At 38.8% G+C, this 17,223-nt stretch overlaps 1 protein-coding gene across 2 annotated transcripts in view; it reads right to left on the bottom strand.

Annotated features, from left to right (window-relative positions):
* The window catches only part of METAP1 (methionyl aminopeptidase 1), a 31,083-nt gene that overhangs the window by 2,681 nt on the left and 11,179 nt on the right, over window positions 1-17,223 (bottom strand). The window contains exons 3-11 of one of the 2 annotated variants that reach the window (XM_032110152.1): window positions 16,065-16,177; window positions 14,668-14,728; window positions 13,388-13,479; window positions 12,562-12,645; window positions 10,979-11,117; window positions 8,256-8,387; window positions 5,611-5,754; window positions 3,415-3,480; window positions 3,069-3,245 (exon numbers count right to left, since the gene is read on the bottom strand). In XM_032110152.1, coding sequence (XP_031966043.1) covers window positions 3,082-3,245; window positions 3,415-3,480; window positions 5,611-5,754; window positions 8,256-8,387; window positions 10,979-11,117; window positions 12,562-12,645; window positions 13,388-13,479; window positions 14,668-14,728; window positions 16,065-16,177 — 995 coding nt within the window. In that variant the 3' untranslated portion in view covers window positions 3,069-3,081. Of the gene's footprint in view, window positions 1-1,163; window positions 3,246-3,414; window positions 3,481-5,610; window positions 5,755-8,255; window positions 8,388-10,978; window positions 11,118-12,561; window positions 12,646-13,387; window positions 13,480-14,667; window positions 14,729-16,064; window positions 16,178-17,223 lie in introns of those variants that run through there. The other variant, XM_032110151.1, reaches the window with a different exon arrangement.

The following is a 17,223-nucleotide window of genomic DNA, read 5'->3' as shown; positions in this document are numbered from 1 at the left end:
CTGGCTGAAGACCACACAATCATGTCTGCATTACATGATTAATTCAGAGAATCTGAATCTCAGAGTGTGTGTGGGAAGCCAGTCTGTAATGCCAACAAGAAAGACACGTACTGATACCGGAGCACTTGGGTCAAAGACTTGCAGCTTCTTCCTAGCCTGAAGAGCTGATGTCCCAGCCACTACTTTGTCCTGCAAAGCATTTGATTGAATGGAGCATGTTTGAAATAGGGTTTTTTGGAAGTTGTTCAGCAAACAAAGGGACTCAAGAACAAGAGCTTCTACCTCATTTTTGGTGGTCAAGGTAGTGTACTGAACTGCACCATCCTGACAATGGTAACTTCAACAGACAAAAACTTCCCACCAAATGACTGTGCATGAAATGTGCATGTACTCTGCTGGCTGTCATGTAAAACATGCAGGTTGGCCTCTCTCCTCCTGCTGTTACTCCTACTCAACACCATCTACCAAATTTTCTCTCCTTAAGTATTCAAGTCAAGTTGCAGAAACAGCATGAAAAATTTCCACACTGCCTTACACGACAGTACAGGGAAAATACATTAAGAGATTGTTTCTGAACTAATTGCAGGATTGTGTTTTTGGTAAAAGTGTATACAATTGCTAAAAATGTTATTAAAAAGTAGATTTAAGTTGAGATTTTTTATTTAAGTGGATAGCAACTTATGTAAGAATAAAAAATAGTTAATTTCCACAATCTAGTCAGCACAAATCTAGTACGTCATGTTCAAGCAAAGACACAGCTAGGTAGGTGAAAAAATAGCTTTTCTCATTATTTTTATCTAATAAGTTTTGTTCTCAAGCCTGATGTGCCCTCTCATGTTGGAAGAACTGGTGTAGATGCTGACTAAGCTTTCCACTCATTTAAAACTACTGCAGTAGTACGAACTCACTATAAGCAGTTTTCCTGCTGTGATTTCCATTTATAGTCAGAAATGCATAGCATCATAGACTACCTGTATTAAAAATGTGCTAAATTTGGTTTGTGTCAATACAACAGCAAAGAGGTATCCAAGTGGCACATGTGTGGGTTTAAGGGTGAGTTCTAACTGCATGCATGTACCGGTGGAGCTTGCACTTGTGCAAGCAAACCTGGATATAACTGAAAATTCTACGTCTGGGTTTGGATTACAAGGAAAAAAAAGTTATTTCTGTTAAAAGCAGCTGCAACTTTTATTTTATAGACCAAAAATGAAGCCCCCCCACCCCCAGCATCATACACACACACACATAGAAAAGGCAAGACCATTGTAACCATTCAAGTGAAGGATATGGTGGGCAGACCTCCAGGACAGGCATCTCCTCAACACATCTCACTCAGCGCAGTGAATCCCACTCAAGTACTACAGTCTGTTTGTTAAAAATCTCTACACACACATGCATACGCACGCACACACGCTCTCTGTGCATCGTGTCAGGTCACTTTACTGCATAATTAAAAATAAGAATAAAGGTAATGAAAACATCGCAGTGATACTCTTACAGCAACAGAGGTCTGAGGCACTCAGGGCAGAGAAGACGTTTTCTGGTAAATTTGGGAGTAGACGAGTCCAGTGCTATGAAGCACTAACCCCTTTCCCCCACCTAAATTCTGCAGGCCAAGGAGAGCCAAGGGTATGCAGCACTTCACGTTCTTGGTCTGTGGCAACAAATTCACCAGACATCTTGTAAGAAGTGTATTTTATGCCCATGATTGTATGATTTAATGTCTGTGTTGGTTTAAGTTTTTCTTGTGTTACAGTGGTGTAAGACGAAGTCTACAATGGGGTCTGAAAATTTTTTCATTACAATTCAGAAGAAAAAATAAATTCCCTCAGCAGAGACACCAAAGATGATGGAAGGGAAATGGGCATGGAAAAAGAAAGGATAGAAAGAAGGGAGGCTTAATCAATCCACACTCCTTATCATAACAGTTTCCAGCTCACCATGACCCATTAACAGAATATAAAGGGGTATATATACCAACATTGCCCACTCTATACCCTGTCTGAGGAAAAAAATACCAGTTTTCATAGCTGCCCCGCTAAGACTTTCCAAAAGCCTGAAACTCACACAACTGAGGGGGAAAAACAATTACCCGTTTAAAAATTACCAAAAGAAAATGAATACAGCACTGCACGTGTTTCATTTTCACATACTCAGACCTGTTTTGAGATACTTCACTGTAAGTCTTGCAAATCCAATCCCCCACAGCTACTGTGGATGTACTTTTCAAAAATGCCCCACAGTTAACACACGTAGGGATCCCATGAATCACGGGATCTTTTTGGTTCTTGTTTAATTCCTTTACCTAGGCAAGTCTGATACATCAGCTTCACCATGCTTTTGGAGCAGGAGGCTGCCTGCAAGTACTGCTTCACCAAGAAGCAGCTTATTCCAGGGAGCTGCATAGAACACAGACTTTGTTAATTTCCCATACGATCAAATCTCCAGTAAGAGAAAAGTCCTGCCATTAACACAGTGTGCCACCCACAGTGGCAATCACCACAGAAGCCACCAGCAGAGAGATGGGGGCAGAATGAAAGGTAGCCTGCTCTTGTACGTGCGTGTCTTTCTCCCTTCTGCCCCCTTCTCAACTGATAAACAAACAAGGCCCAGAACAGTATCTGCAGAGGCAGGAGCAAGTCTTTGGAATAAGAAATGCTTAAAATCTCAGGTGCCACTCACAAACCAAGAGTGACAGGGCACACTGAAATGGTGAAAAAAACCTGGATCCCAAAATATCAAGTCCCAGTGGGAAAGCTTACCCACGCTTTTCTAGCTAATATCATGGCAGCAACAAAAGCAACTGTGGGTCTAACTGGAAGAAAGGTGCTAAAGAGATAATTGAAGAAAAAAAGGAAAGTACAGCGTGAGTGTTGTAGGTAGGAGGAAAGAAGGAAATTCTTTAAATTCTTCTCTGCATTTGCAGACATTGGGTCAGGTTCTTTGAGATATTCCTCTTATCTACAATCACTGAGAACAAAGTAAACGGTGAAATCTTTCTATTCTGTACTCTTAAAAAAATGCATAGTACAGGGGCAAAAAAAAAAATATTTATCGTTCTGATGCACCTCTCAGTGTGGACTAAGACTGGGTCATGAAGTGGGGGCGAATGCTGTCCAGGCGCCGGGTGAGGATCTCGCAGCCCGTGTCCGTGACCAGCAGCGTGTGTTCAAACTGCGCCGAGCGCTTCCCGTCCCTCGTCACCGCAGTCCAACCATCGGGCCAGGTCTCGTCCTGCCAACCACCTGAAAACAGAAAGCATCACTTCTTGCCAGTTTTTAAGTAACAGATATCACTCCCCCGAAGAGAAATGAAAAAATCTATCAGCTCTACAGGAGAGAACGAGCATCCTGTTCCATCACTACTTAAGAGCAAACAAGAGTAACCATTTTAGTCTACTGCTAAATTGCTCACCTTCACAGATCATTGGTTCAATAGTAAATACATGACCTGGCTTCATGACTCCAACTGCCTTGTTTTCTGCAATAAAATAAACATTCAGCTTAGAAAAAAAGAATACCATCTTAGTAAATGAATGAATCGTTGTCCTAGCAGAATACAACAGAAACATAGTAAAGTCAGAAAAGCCCTTCTAAAATGATGTGTTCACTTGTCCATCTGTAGTTCTACATTGAGACTTCCCTTAGTTCTTTCCTTCTCCCCATCCTCCAACACTGTAATACTTACTCAAGCAGCTTAAAATTAATTGCTTGCTTTCTCTCCAACAACTGGAATTTCAACTCTGGTTCTATAAAAACACTGAACAAATATAATACAGAAATTTCTGCATACTTCTATAATGAAAAATATCATTAAAAAAACAACACAAGTAAGAAGCACTTAAGATATTCAGACAAGGCTTGAAACCTCATTTGTTTGCACTGAGCCATTAGCTCCAATAAACTGTCAAAATGTGACAGTGGTTAAGTAATCCCATGATTCCATTTATGAAAGACACACTGCCCCCTTATTACCCTGAGTATTGGGGTCATAGTAGTGTCAGACTGATAATGCTGTGTTCATTAGCTAACATAAAACAGCAGAGCATTTCAAGGCATCCAAGACAATAACACAGGAACTTTCTGATTTTAAGTGCACCAGAAATGTTTACGTGGGGGCACATGAACTGATGGACACCAAGACTCCAGGAGTGCAGTTTGACTGGAGAAAGGTTTCGGCCCATTTCTGCTGCCCTGTTTCACCTGGAAGGACAGCGCAGCTCAGATGTGACTGAGCCTGAGAGCTGGAACAAACTCCAGGACTGCACAGGAACCATTAGCTCCCAGCTATTTTGCTGCTACAGACAATTCGCATTCATTTTTACACTCCCCCATCTAAATCTAATTGTGCAAATTCCTCACACTGGCTAAACAACCTAGAGGCTTCAAAAATCTCAGACATCAAGCTGCCGCAACAGCAAAAGAACATTTTTCTTAGAAAATGAGCTTTTTGCTTTTTAAACTCCTTTCATAGTAAGCTAGAAATAAGCAACAGCATTCTTTTTTTCTCCGATAGGCTTTAAGTCCCTCAGATCTTTCCACTTTGCTTTTGCTGGGAGTCTGTATTTAAAAATACCAGAAAAAACACCCAGCATCTTTCTTTCTGGCAACAGACATATTTGCTCAATGAAAAAAAAAGTTGAAACTTCCAAACAGCCAGGAGAGATAAAAGTTTCCTTTGTCTAGGATTGGATTTTAATTGGTACAAAATGCTCTTCACCTCCAAAGAATCCATATTTTCTTCCTTTTACACAAAAAGTACATATCAGGAGTTGATATCCTTCTACCCTGCAATTAACAGATTTTCTCTGTTGTCAGAAAAAAATAACTTAGGGAAATGATGACATGGAAAGTCAGGAATCACTAGATTATAATATATAACCCCAACATGTGTTAAGGCCCATTAGGAGATGGGAAGATGGAGGCAGATGGTCAGGTCTGAGGAAATAAGGGTCCTATCAGGGAAGCTTTACAGCTGAAGTGGTTGTGAACTGTTCATCACTGCTTCATGATATTTACTCTGCCCTTTATTGTCCACTGGCACTTAACCTTCCGTCCTTTGCCTCTGTGGATGCTGTTTCTGAGTCTTGATGGAAAAACTGGTACGGGGCCATGGACATTTCCAAAAGCTACCACTCCTGGGGGAATGCTCATTCCTCCTCTGCCACACACTAGGATGAAGTTTCCAGAAATACCAAATCACAACACTCAAATGAAAATAAGGGAAAGAAACAGGATCCAGATTCAAGCACAACACCCATCTATACCATTCAGAGAGCTTTTTATTTACATCTGTAAATGGCAGTAAAGTTTTGCTTGGAACTTCTAAGAAGAGAAACATTTGCCCGTTCATGTCAGACAAGAATGTCTAAGGAAATTCAGGCACGAACTTTGAGCACTTACCCAGTACTGATGAGGGCTAACACTAACCATTAGTGGAGGCAGAGATAGCACAGGCACAGGTTCATAAAGTATGCTACAGGTCCAGAGTTAAAAAAAACATTATTTCCCAAGTGCCAAAATGCTAACTTGATGGCTTCAAGTAAATTGGGTGCATTCACTGCAAACCACTTCTTGTCTACAGGACAGCACAAAGGGAACGAATACTCACTGGCATAATGTGGCACGTTAGGAGCCGTATGGAAAAGTTTATGGATTCCATGCCCACAGTAGCTCCGAACCACTGAAAATCCATTTGCTTGAGCGTGTTTCTGAATTATGTTCCCCAGTTCTCTGTACCGAACACCAGGTTTTACTGCAAAATTAAAGAGATAGAAATGGAAATTTAGAGAGCTTTCTCTCAACACAACTAACCATCAAACATCATCTCTGTAGCACTCATGGCTTGTGTGTCCATCTGTTCCAGTATGCCACCTCCTATGATCACTTAATCCACTAAGTATGTGAGTGAGTGCAATAACATGAGAGAGGGAGGAAACTGTCTCATATTAAAAAAAAAACCAAGAGAGACAGAAGAAAACTCCTTTTCCACAAGAATACTACTTTCTTCCTTTCATGGATCTAAGTGTTCACATTAGAAGGATGTCGAAGTTTGAAATTAAAAATTAAGGACTTTCAAAGTACTTGGTAAGCTCTCACACCCTGAGCTGCAGTGTTTCTTGCAATGAATGTATGAACTGTATTTTAATATGTACTTACCCCTCTACTGTGTGGCAAATGCACACAAAGGACCAATATTAAAAAAAAAATAAGTAAAGGGAAAATGGGTATCTCTACTCTTAGACAAGATTCTCACTGACAACGCTACAGCAAATTAGAATGTTCATAATTCAGGTTTAACTTTTTTGACAATCCCTTTAGGAAGCCTTACATGTCAAAGTGTTTGAAACACATGAAAATGGTGTGAGAAATTCACTTTGAGCACTTGGACAAGGGAGTAATAATGCCATAAAAGCAACAATGTTTCATCATTCAGCTAATGAAGCTTCATACCAAAAACAACCTTGAGCCACTTAAAACAAAAAATCAAGCTTTTCCAAGACCATTTCCAACTCCCTGAATATATGCTGTTCCTTCAGGAGCCAGATGTGTGGTTGTGTGGAGCCATCTTAAGCAGAGTTCACATAAAGCTAAAACTTTATGTGAATAAACCGTTTAGTTCAATTCTCTGCTAATGTAAGTGACTACAACTGAAACCCCTAAGTTGAATTTACAGAAAATAACAAGAAATTTATATTACTGGAATCTACATGCTTTTCCAAAAAAAAAAAAAAAAACCAAAACAAAATAAAACCAAACAAACAAACAAAAAAACCCCACAAAACCCCAAAAAACCCCCAAAGGACATGGTGGGGAAGAGATTAATCTGAGCTAAACAGCTGTGAAGTATAGGCCTGACAGCATATGTGACTCATTTCAATGGAGCAAGGAGCCCTCTGCTTATCTCTCGTACAGCTCCCCTAGCTAGAGCTCTGCTGGTCCAACACCAAGACACTAAGATAAACTAAAGAGGGGAGAGGTGACCCCCTTTTTAACAGCTGAGACACTTGCTGCCACAATTCCTACCCACATGCAAAGTCTGAAACCCTTCAAAACACACTACAGCATCTAAGAAATTGGTACAAAAAGACTTACAGTGAGAATTTTAATCTCATTGTAACGAACACAAAGGGAAATTTCTGTCACAGTTTATACATCCAAGCCAGGATACCAAGGGTAAGAGACAACACATGTAACATTTGCAATAAAAAAGTACAGGACCAAAGATACACACTGTTCTGATTTAGCTCTGAAAAACAAAGTGGTCATTTCAGAACAGTAATCCCACATAAACAGGTAACCTATATTCTTCACAGTTCAATCTGGCAGGATTTTCTTGATCACACAGTGGATACACAAGACATAATTCCTATGGATTTTTGTCTTTTCAGTTTGACTAGCTATCTCCAAATTATTAACCAAAGTTATGTTCACTTTAATTTCTTTTATTTACATTTACTTTTGATTAAATTCAAGTTTAAAGCCTTACATATACACCTTAAACTTCCATCTTTAGAGGCCATGAAGTGATTGCATTATAATGGGGATTTTAAGAAGCTGCAGGGTATAAAAGATACAGACGATACAAGTATTTCCAGGGACTTGGGAAATTCTTGTTTTGTTTTCTGAAGTTGAACAGAACACTCTCCAGCTACCTTTCTATCTCATTGTATGTCTCGATGCAGCTGCTCCGAGTGATAACTAAGCAACATAATTAAAGTTCTGTAGGTTGTGGAGGATATGAATCTGTCTTCTCTGGCACACTTCCACAGCAGAAAATCAAGAGCTCGTAACTAGCTTTATGAAATAACAATCAGGTCTGGCTGGGCTAAAGAGAAATACATTTAGGTGTTCATACAATGTTTTACCTTACCAGTTTTCTGTGTAACACCATACAAATTATAAAAGTAGGGTTTTCCAGAACATACTTTACTTGTTACATTCTCTTTATTACTCAGATCAAGTACGTCTTACTCATCAATGGTCAAAAAAAGGCTGTTTCCATGTCAATATCATCTGAGGATCGGCTCAGCATCAAATACATTTTCCTCATCAACCCACATTTAAAAAGAAGTTGCAGCCACCGCTCACAGAACTGAGCCATTTGAAGGATCACTGCATTACACAACACCCATCATCTGCTGGTGACAACATACCAGTGCCTCTGTGTGCTGCAACAGAAGCCACTCTGAGCAGTGGCCAATCTGAGCAAACATGTTTGAGAAGCAAAACCTTCGTGCTTCAGGCATGTTTTACCTGCATCGATGGCTTGCATTAGGCACTCATAAGTTGTTTGGACAAGCCTCCTGGCACCCTCATCCACTTCTCCGACATAAAATGTCTCATTCAGATCTCCGTGGTAGCCATTGCGATACACAGTGATATCCACTGCAAACAACATCAGATATGGAAAATTAGCATTCTGTTCATCACTTCTTGCCTCTGATTTGCGAAAGAACAAACACGTAAAAATGGGGTATTCTAATTGTGAAGTGATTACTTCACAAGAATTCCATATGAAAATTCTTCCATCAGAACCAATTCTTTCATGCTTATCCTGTAGGTTCCATAAAATTAATTAATAAGGTAGTGTTTCACTGGTCAACAGTTTGATTTAATGAAATGAAAGGGGGAGGGGGAGAAAAAAAATCTCCCAGCAATGCAACACACACAGCAAGCCAGCATTGGTTTTCTAGGTATATATAAAAACTGGAAAGAGAAGCTCTTTGCTCCATGGTGATTTACCTGATTAAAGTACTTTCTCAGAATTAATTCCAGCACTAATAGGGGGAAATTAAATTTAAAAAGGTATGTAATCATGGTTTTGCATATCAAGTTGTTTTGCTGTGGTAGCATGGGTACTTTTGTTTCTAAGTCTTTGTCAGTCATCTGGTAGGTCTAATAGCTGCTAGATCACCAAACCCACAAGAATAGTAATTGCACTGCTATTCATGAAGAAACACATACCCAAATCCACTCACAGGTAAACAGCCATGAAGGAAACTGTAATGAACAATAATACTTTAGGAGTATCGTACATGAGCTGCTGAGACCGACCAATACAATCTTGATAGGAAAATGTGGGAAAACACACTTTGGTGTCAACAACTAGACATCACTTGCTAGTACCTTCTTGATGACATGTTTCTGTGATTCAAAAAACCTGTTTTGGACTTTGGCACGGCTTCCAGCAGGCTAAAAAGTTTTAAATAAAGAAAAATATGGACACTTCCTTTTAATTGTTCATTGGGTACATTCCCTCCAAGGTACCTTTTCTATCCCTTCTGGTAACCTGTTTTGGTCCTCCTTTTCAAGAGTCTTTTGAGCCACTACCTTATGAAAAGGAAGCCTAGCTCTTTCTCATCAAAACAAAGCAGAAGGCTCCCAGACTGATCAAGTGCCGGAATGTGGACAAAGGCATGACTAAACCCTCCTATAGATAGTGTTCTCTAGGGCTGAGGTACAGCCTTGGCATGCAAATAGCAGAGAGGTAAGGCACCATGTAGATGAAGTCACCCATTTTGATTAGAAGGCTGGAGCACCTCTTCAGTGAGAAAAGGCTGAGAGAATTCAGATTGTTCAGAAAAGGCTTCAGGGTGACTTAATTGTGGCTTTCCAGTACTTGAAGGAAGCCAATAAGAAAGGTGGAGAGAAACTTTTTACAAGAGCATGTAGGGACACGACAAGGACGAATGGATTCAAACTGAAAGAGAGTAGGCTTAGATTAGATACTAGACAAAAATTCTTTACAGTGACAGTAGTGAGGCACTGGAACAAATTGCCCAGAGAAATTGTGGATGCCCCATCCCTGGAAATGTTCAAGGCCAGGCTGGATGGGGCTTTGAGCAACCTGGTCTATACTGAAAGTGTCCCCGCACACAGCCCAAGAGCTGAAGCCAAACAATCTTTAAGGTGCCTTTCAACACCAACCATCTATGGTTTTATGACTCTTTGAGCTGGGCTTCTTAGTTTGGACTCCAGCAATGCCAGAAAAGTAGGCAATAATACAGAGCTGTGTGAAAGCATCATCTTTGAAAATAAAAAAAGATAAAGGAGCTTTGGCATACGTGTACCCTGCAAGCTCCGAGCTATTAGCCAGACCACAGCTCACCTAGACTGGGGCAGCAACCATGACACACGCGGAGGCGTAGACTTCGTAGCTATTATTACATGCTAATATGTATCAAATATCTGATAATCTAAAAAGATTACAAGCTGCTTCTAGAGGCAGGTCAAATCTTAGGATACGCTATTTACTTATAGATAAGAGAAAAGCAAACCAATGCAGTAAACAAAGGTGCAAACATTGGTACAAAAAAAAGCATCATTAATTTTTACTGCCAAACCAAGAAGAAATGAAAGTGAAAACAAAAAATGGTCATTTATAATTTATAAAATTTATATAATAAATATAAAATCTATAAAAGTATCCCTCACCACCCAAGAAGATCTAAGTACCTTGAGTACCAAGAACAAAAAGCAGCTGGTGTTGTTAGGCTGCGAGATGCTCAAAAAAAAGGTAACAGGCACCTAACACAATGCCTCCCCATCAGGACCCTTTACAGTCATCATAATCATCATGAGCACAGCAAAAGTGTAAGGATCTAGAGCCATCTAATCAAGAATTCACACAGAACTAATCCAGTTGAATAATTCAATATACATTTTATTCACTATATACACAGTCTAGCCCACAAGTGGAATACCCAGGGACTATACTAATGCACAGATCAGGGTAGAAGAATTATAAAGCTCTTAAAGTGCACTGACCTTTTGAAATTATTTTATTAAATAAACTCATGAATTTAAGTATGTAAACAGCAGAGGTAAATGAGAACAAACTAACTGGCAAATGAGAACAAAAGCCCCTCTTAAGAAGCTATTCCAGTCATGTTGCCTGCTTGTGAAACCTTACCTTACTGCATGGTTTAAGTGCACAGAAGGTAGAAATGTTGAAGGTTAATTTTCACAGCACCTACCATTAACAATATCTCCCTCCTGCAATGGCCTCCTGTCAGGAATTCCATGACAGATCACTTCATTCACTGACGTACAGCACGACTTGGGGAAATTATAATAATTCAAAGGGGAAGGATAGCAATTCCTTGCAATACAAGCCTAAATAGAGAAGATCATTAAGTTTTGTACAAAGAAAAAACACCACAAAAAACATGTGCAACAGCTTTACAGTAAGAATGATAGGCTGAAAAGCAGTGACTCTTGAGAATAAGATTCTTCAAGCATTTCTTGGCAGTTTTTGTTATGCCTTGCATTTCTTACCAGGAAGAAATTAAAGCTACTTCAATTTTGTTTCTACTCATTTTTATGTTTGACTGCAAATGCTGAGATATTCAGGTTTGAAACAATGGCAATATTTATTCGGTTTTAAAAAGTAATTTTCAGTAACTGCTTTTATGCACCCAGTCTAAGATTTTTGCAAGACACAGAAGCTAAACAAAATAATATTTAGCACCACTCTTCCCCCCAGCTTTAAAACCTTAAGCTGCTTCCCTTGCACTGTAATAACTTTAGTATTTTTGCAAAACTGACACATTTTATATATATTTATACATACATACATACACACACTTTGTGACATACTGAGCAAAGTACAGAGATTGCAAAAATATTGGGTCAACTTTTTTTTTTCCTTAAATAATACTGTTTTTAAAACTGCAAAATACCAATTAGGGATATCAGTTAGTAGAAACAACCTGCCAAGCCAAAGTTTCCATGAACTGCTCAGGAGGGGTAACTCCATTTTACCTACTAGTTGTTCATATTAGACAATATGCCTAAGAAAGTAGTTTTGTGTTTAATGCAGTTCAGCAGAAGTCTCCAGCCTAAAGAAAGCAGACAATCGGCTCAACAGCTGTAGATAAAGATGAGAAGAACCAGAAAGCTCTCTAACAAACTTAACTATACCAAAATTGTTGCATTTCCCACAATGCACATAAGTAGCCTCAATTACCAGCTTACATGATTCATAGAGAAGACAGCCAATTAAAAAATTACACAATTCAAATAACTATGAAAAGTTAAACCAGGAAAATTCTTGAACATGTTTTTCCAAACACTTCATTGTACTGTGACTTTATTTTGCCAGGCTGCATCAAACATCTTGTTTCAGTTCTCATCTCCCAGTCATAAATAATTTAGCTTTCTCCTCTGTATGTCTTAACTACCAACAGGGAGTACAAGAAGTCCATGGCCTACATATGGTGTTCTTTATATAATGGTATCCGTGGAGCAAAAAGGGTTTAGAAGAAAGAAAATAACATGATGTTAACTGAGAAAGCAAGTGAAGAAACTCAGAAGAAATCTGAAGCCAGAAATATGGAAGCAGCTGATACAGAGAGAGGCCCAGGAATTCCTAACTCACTTTGACCCTACCATTGCACATTTCTGCCATCTGCACTACTCACCAGCCTCAAACTGGGAGACAGTTCAAAATAAAGAAATTAAATTCATGCAACAAAGTAAACCACACAGTAATAGTTTGAAAACAAAGAGATAGAAGAAAACACTTATAAACACCAGAATGATAATAAAATAATCTTACTAAATGGACAGCATGATCAATTTCTTCAGTAGTTACTCCTGGTTTCACCATCATGGCAGCAACATCCAATACTTCTCTAGCAAGCTGCAAATGAAACAATTTAAAATTTAAAACAGATTTAAAATTGATCTATTGACCTAATTTAAGTTGATTTAAAATAGGCAAGGACTACCCTGTGCAAGATTAGTAGCCCATTTTTGACATCTACACTGAGATCCCCAGAAAAGCTGTGTGGAGTTGGGCTCTAGAAAGACTTCGAGATGTCTCCAGGTCATGTACTAAGCCACCTCTGTGAGAGCTGAAAACACCCCAGTTAAAGTTTGGACCACATCTTCCTTGAATGCCATAATCTTAAATCAGACTACCTAAATACATTTCGAAGTTTGACTTTATGCACAAGGAAGTGATTACAACTGAACAGCTCTTTTTCAAAAATTGTTAGTAATGGGGCTTTGTTTTGCTTTTTTTTTTTCGTTTTTACCTAGCACCAGCCCCAGGAGAGGAAAAAGTTCTGCTCTCATTTATGCACTATAAAACATATTCTTCACAGTAACAACATCTCAGGCACAGATTGTCTTACAAGTAATAACAAAGCCAGGAAACAGATAAAAGTCATCTTTCTGCTTACAAAATACTTTACTGGGAATTGGGAGACACAAGAAGGGAAAAAACTAGAAAATATCCAGCCTCCCAAACTATTTTTCAGTGCACTGAAGTGGTTTGAAAGTTTGTACTCTCAAATGTGCTGTGACAAAGTGGTAAAATCATTATAGATTTTTTTAAAGAATATAAAGGCACTTTGTAAGAAAAATCAAAACCCCCTTACCCTACACACTACTCGCATCCCTTCTATATCCTCAGATGACAGTATTTTTATCTGAGAGGTTCCTTTTAAAGCTTGTTCTGATTCAGACATTCCTGAAAAGAAAAAAGAGAGAGGATTGAAAAAAAAAAAAGGAAAAGAAGAAACCCCATGTTATATAGGGGGATGATTCCTATACATATCCAGTCCAGGAACTTACTTAGCTTACCAAGGGCAATAGAAGCACAGACTTTCTCACCATAGCCTAAACTTAAGAAACCCACCAAGCCATAGTATTATCATCATTATCCAGACTACCTGGAATCCAGAAGCCTTCCACAATACCATAATGCCCCCATGTGCTCAGGAAGCCCACTCATTTACAACATAAAACCATCATGTCCAGTTACTCAAAACACAGCCTTAAATATCAGGTCTACAAGGAAGTTATTTTATTCATAGAAAAGCATTTTTCAGCTGCTCTAAGAAAATAATTAGTAAAAATTACATTCTATAACACTCATAAAGGGTTACATGAGCTTGGGAATGTATCTGGTTATACTACGGCAATAATCACCTGATAAAATCATCCAAGTTCTTCCTACCAAATTCTGTGCAAGCTCAGCTTTATAGATTAGCAACCCCTTAAAATACAGTATTTGGTGTTGTTTAAATACTTACACTCTTTAAAAAATAACTATGGAATGGCTTAAGATTAAAAAATAATGCTAACAGACTTCATAGCAGCCTTTTGGGGAAATGCAAAGCACCAATACTGGTATAAAAAGGGGAAAATAACAAAACAATCCAGTAAGCAGGTAATTTTGAATGCATTCTCTCTCTGTCCAAAACCAGCTGCAACTCATATATCAGTTTTCTTTTGGGGGTTGCATACTGCAAGGTTTTCTTGGTTTTGTTATAAAATAACACATTTTCAACAGATACACTGATGCCACAGAGAATGGCTTAGCAGAATTCATCTGTGATAGCTGTTTATTATCAAATTAAAAACAGAACTAGGACTTGTATGTTTGGGATTAAAAAAAACCAAAACCAAATTAAGTAACTCTTAATTTCCTGTACACCTTTGAAAGACAACCCATTACAAATTTTGGGCTTCCAAAAAATACTTGCAACCATGATTTTTTAAAAATCAGTAAGTTACTGTGGGGAAGAAGTAAAGTGAGAACAGATAAAAGAGCTTCCCTTCTCCAGTATCTCCTTGATGCTTTAAAGGCTTTTTCAATTAAAAGGAAAATTGAGAGCAAACATAACACTCATAACTGTGATTTGTTTCAAGTTACCTAGTGGGTGATCAGCATAATCTGGTCTCTGAATATAACTTGGCACAGGTCTTGTTGGCGTCTAAATAAATCAGAGGCAAAGCTGGTTAGGTTGCAAGAACACTTATAACAGTCACAAAACCAGTCACACAACAAAATTAAATACAGTACGAAATATTTTGTGTGAAATACAGCTAAGTCCACTTAGAAAAGGTTGCAAAGTCTGTAAACACTCCAAAACAGTTCCAAGTTTCATTCTGAAACATTCTGCAGTTACTCTCTATAGCTATCATATTATACAACTTTTAATAGCCAATTGCACAGCTTTGTAAAAATCACATTTTTATTGTCAAGTGAATCAAACTGGTTTTATAATGTATTATGCCTTACTGTAATGTTTTTTCTGTTGCTTTCCAGACTGCAAGTGCACTGGTTCTTCTCTTTAGCAAGACTGCTACTTCAAAGCATCACCTTAGTCAAAATCTCTACTTTCGTTTGCATCAATCTCACAGCAGTCACAAGACAAAAAAGCCAATGTTCAGAGATAACACTGCTGAATTACTTGGCCAGTGTAATATCCCAAACACCTTTTTCTCCAACAACACTAACACACATGGGCTCAGGCTCTCTTAATCAGCCTCTTAATGAGCCTGTAATAGACGGAGAAGACCACAGAGAGGATGCCACTGGGGCAGCTTTTCTAGCACAGGCCAAGTAGAAAAGACAAATGTAGAGAAAATGCCATAATTGCTGTAAAAAAGCTTCAGCTTACTCCATGTACAAACTTGTACCAATTTAAAAATACATCTGTGTGTGTGTGTGTGTGTGTGTATATATATATATATATATACACACACAGCTATATGTCATGATCTTCTAAACCCACCTTTCACAACCAAAGTTCTTACTGACCTCTGTTGTTCTTCACCATTCCAGTGCTGGAGATTACCGTAACCTCTTGTTCTTTCAGCTGTTCACCAGTTAACTCACCAGCTTATTCTAAACCACTTACATAATATAATATAAAACCATTTATTTAAATTCCAAATTAATTCACCTGAGCTTTTCAGAAACAGTCTGCTCCATAATTGGTGAGGACAGTAAACAGCTAGGAGACAACATCTGAACTAGCAGTAGCTTTTTTGCAGAATAAATGTCAAAATGTACATCCAAAAGGTATGAACTTAAGCCTGTTACTGATGCTCAAAGGCACTCCCTTAATTATAAATATACCAACAGATAGAACAAGTTAAATCAAAATGAACCACAAGGACAGCCATTGCACATCCTTTCCATCAGGTTCAGATTAAGCAACTCTCCTCTCTTAGCTAAAATGTGGGAGGTCATCAGGTCAGGAGTGGTCCATTAGTTGCTACAGAACATAGCTGTGCTGGAGTAGAGTAGCACCTCTTGCTTACCAGTGGATAGTGTGGCCTGAGTTTCCCAGTGTATCGATAACCAGACCAGGGATTCGTATTAACATCACCTTCTAGGCTCCAGGAGGAAACCTCACGCTTAGCTTTTTCATCTTCTGAAAAGACAAGAAAAAGGGGGGAAAAAAGTGGCAGCAGCAAAATCTGTCCTACTAAGAATGAGAACTGTGGGGTCTAGAAAGTGACTTAGAAGTGCCTAAGTCTAGACCTGACTCTTTCTGGCATTTTAGATACTGATATATGAAAGTGTAAGTAGCAGTTATCATTTTGTGTTGTCCATTCCAAATTCACATTCTTCCTACCCTATTCAATAGCCAACTGGGGAATGTCAGGACTGAATGCACAAAGGAAGTGTAGTAATTAAGTTGTTCTTCACTTGTAGTTTTATAACATAGTGCTTGTTTTCATTCCTGGGAAAAAGCTTATTTCTACAAAGGCACTCACTATCCCTTCAATTAACACCCTTGCACTGCAGATCAACGTTCCTTTCTTGTGACATCCCTTAGCAGCCAGTGACCGAAATGACCTGAGGTGGGAAGAAGGCCATCCAAAGGAGGAAGGGAGGCCATCCAACTGCCAGGCTCAATACATGGAGCCTGCTACCCCTCCAGAGCTGATGAAGAGCGTGCAGGTCCTGCCACTTCTGCAGTTCAGGACAAGCAGTGCTCACACCTTACAAGATGGTGTCAAACTGCTGGAGCATCCCAGCTCTCTGAATCTTGTGAAATTCAAGTCTGATGTGGTCCAATGACTGACTTCATTCACAAATAACACATTCCTATGAGGGCAGATTGAAGGTGTTTATACATAAAGGATTGAAACAAGCAGATCCTGAGCAATACCAAAAGGAGAAGTACTTACTCAGAAAGAGAAGACAAGGGTTAAGAAAGAGCATGGTAACATTAATCTTTAACTCATAACAGGATAACTTGTTTGTTTTCTCTTTTTATATCTCAGAAGGATGAAGAGGTACGTCTGCCATTGCAAGCCCAAATGTGAAATCTTCAGAGCCTCTGTGGCTGACATCTGAGCCATCTGCTCAAATGACATTCAGTTCAGATGAAACAACAACTTAAAAGTCCAAAGCTTTTCATATTCACACAAATTAATAGGATACAGAATGCAAGTGTGAACTATAAGATCC

Source organism: Corvus moneduloides, chromosome 5, assembly GCF_009650955.1.
Source record: "Corvus moneduloides isolate bCorMon1 chromosome 5, bCorMon1.pri, whole genome shotgun sequence".
NCBI lineage: Eukaryota > Metazoa > Chordata > Aves > Passeriformes > Corvidae > Corvus > Corvus moneduloides.
This window is presented reverse-complemented; position numbering and strand designations above follow the sequence as displayed.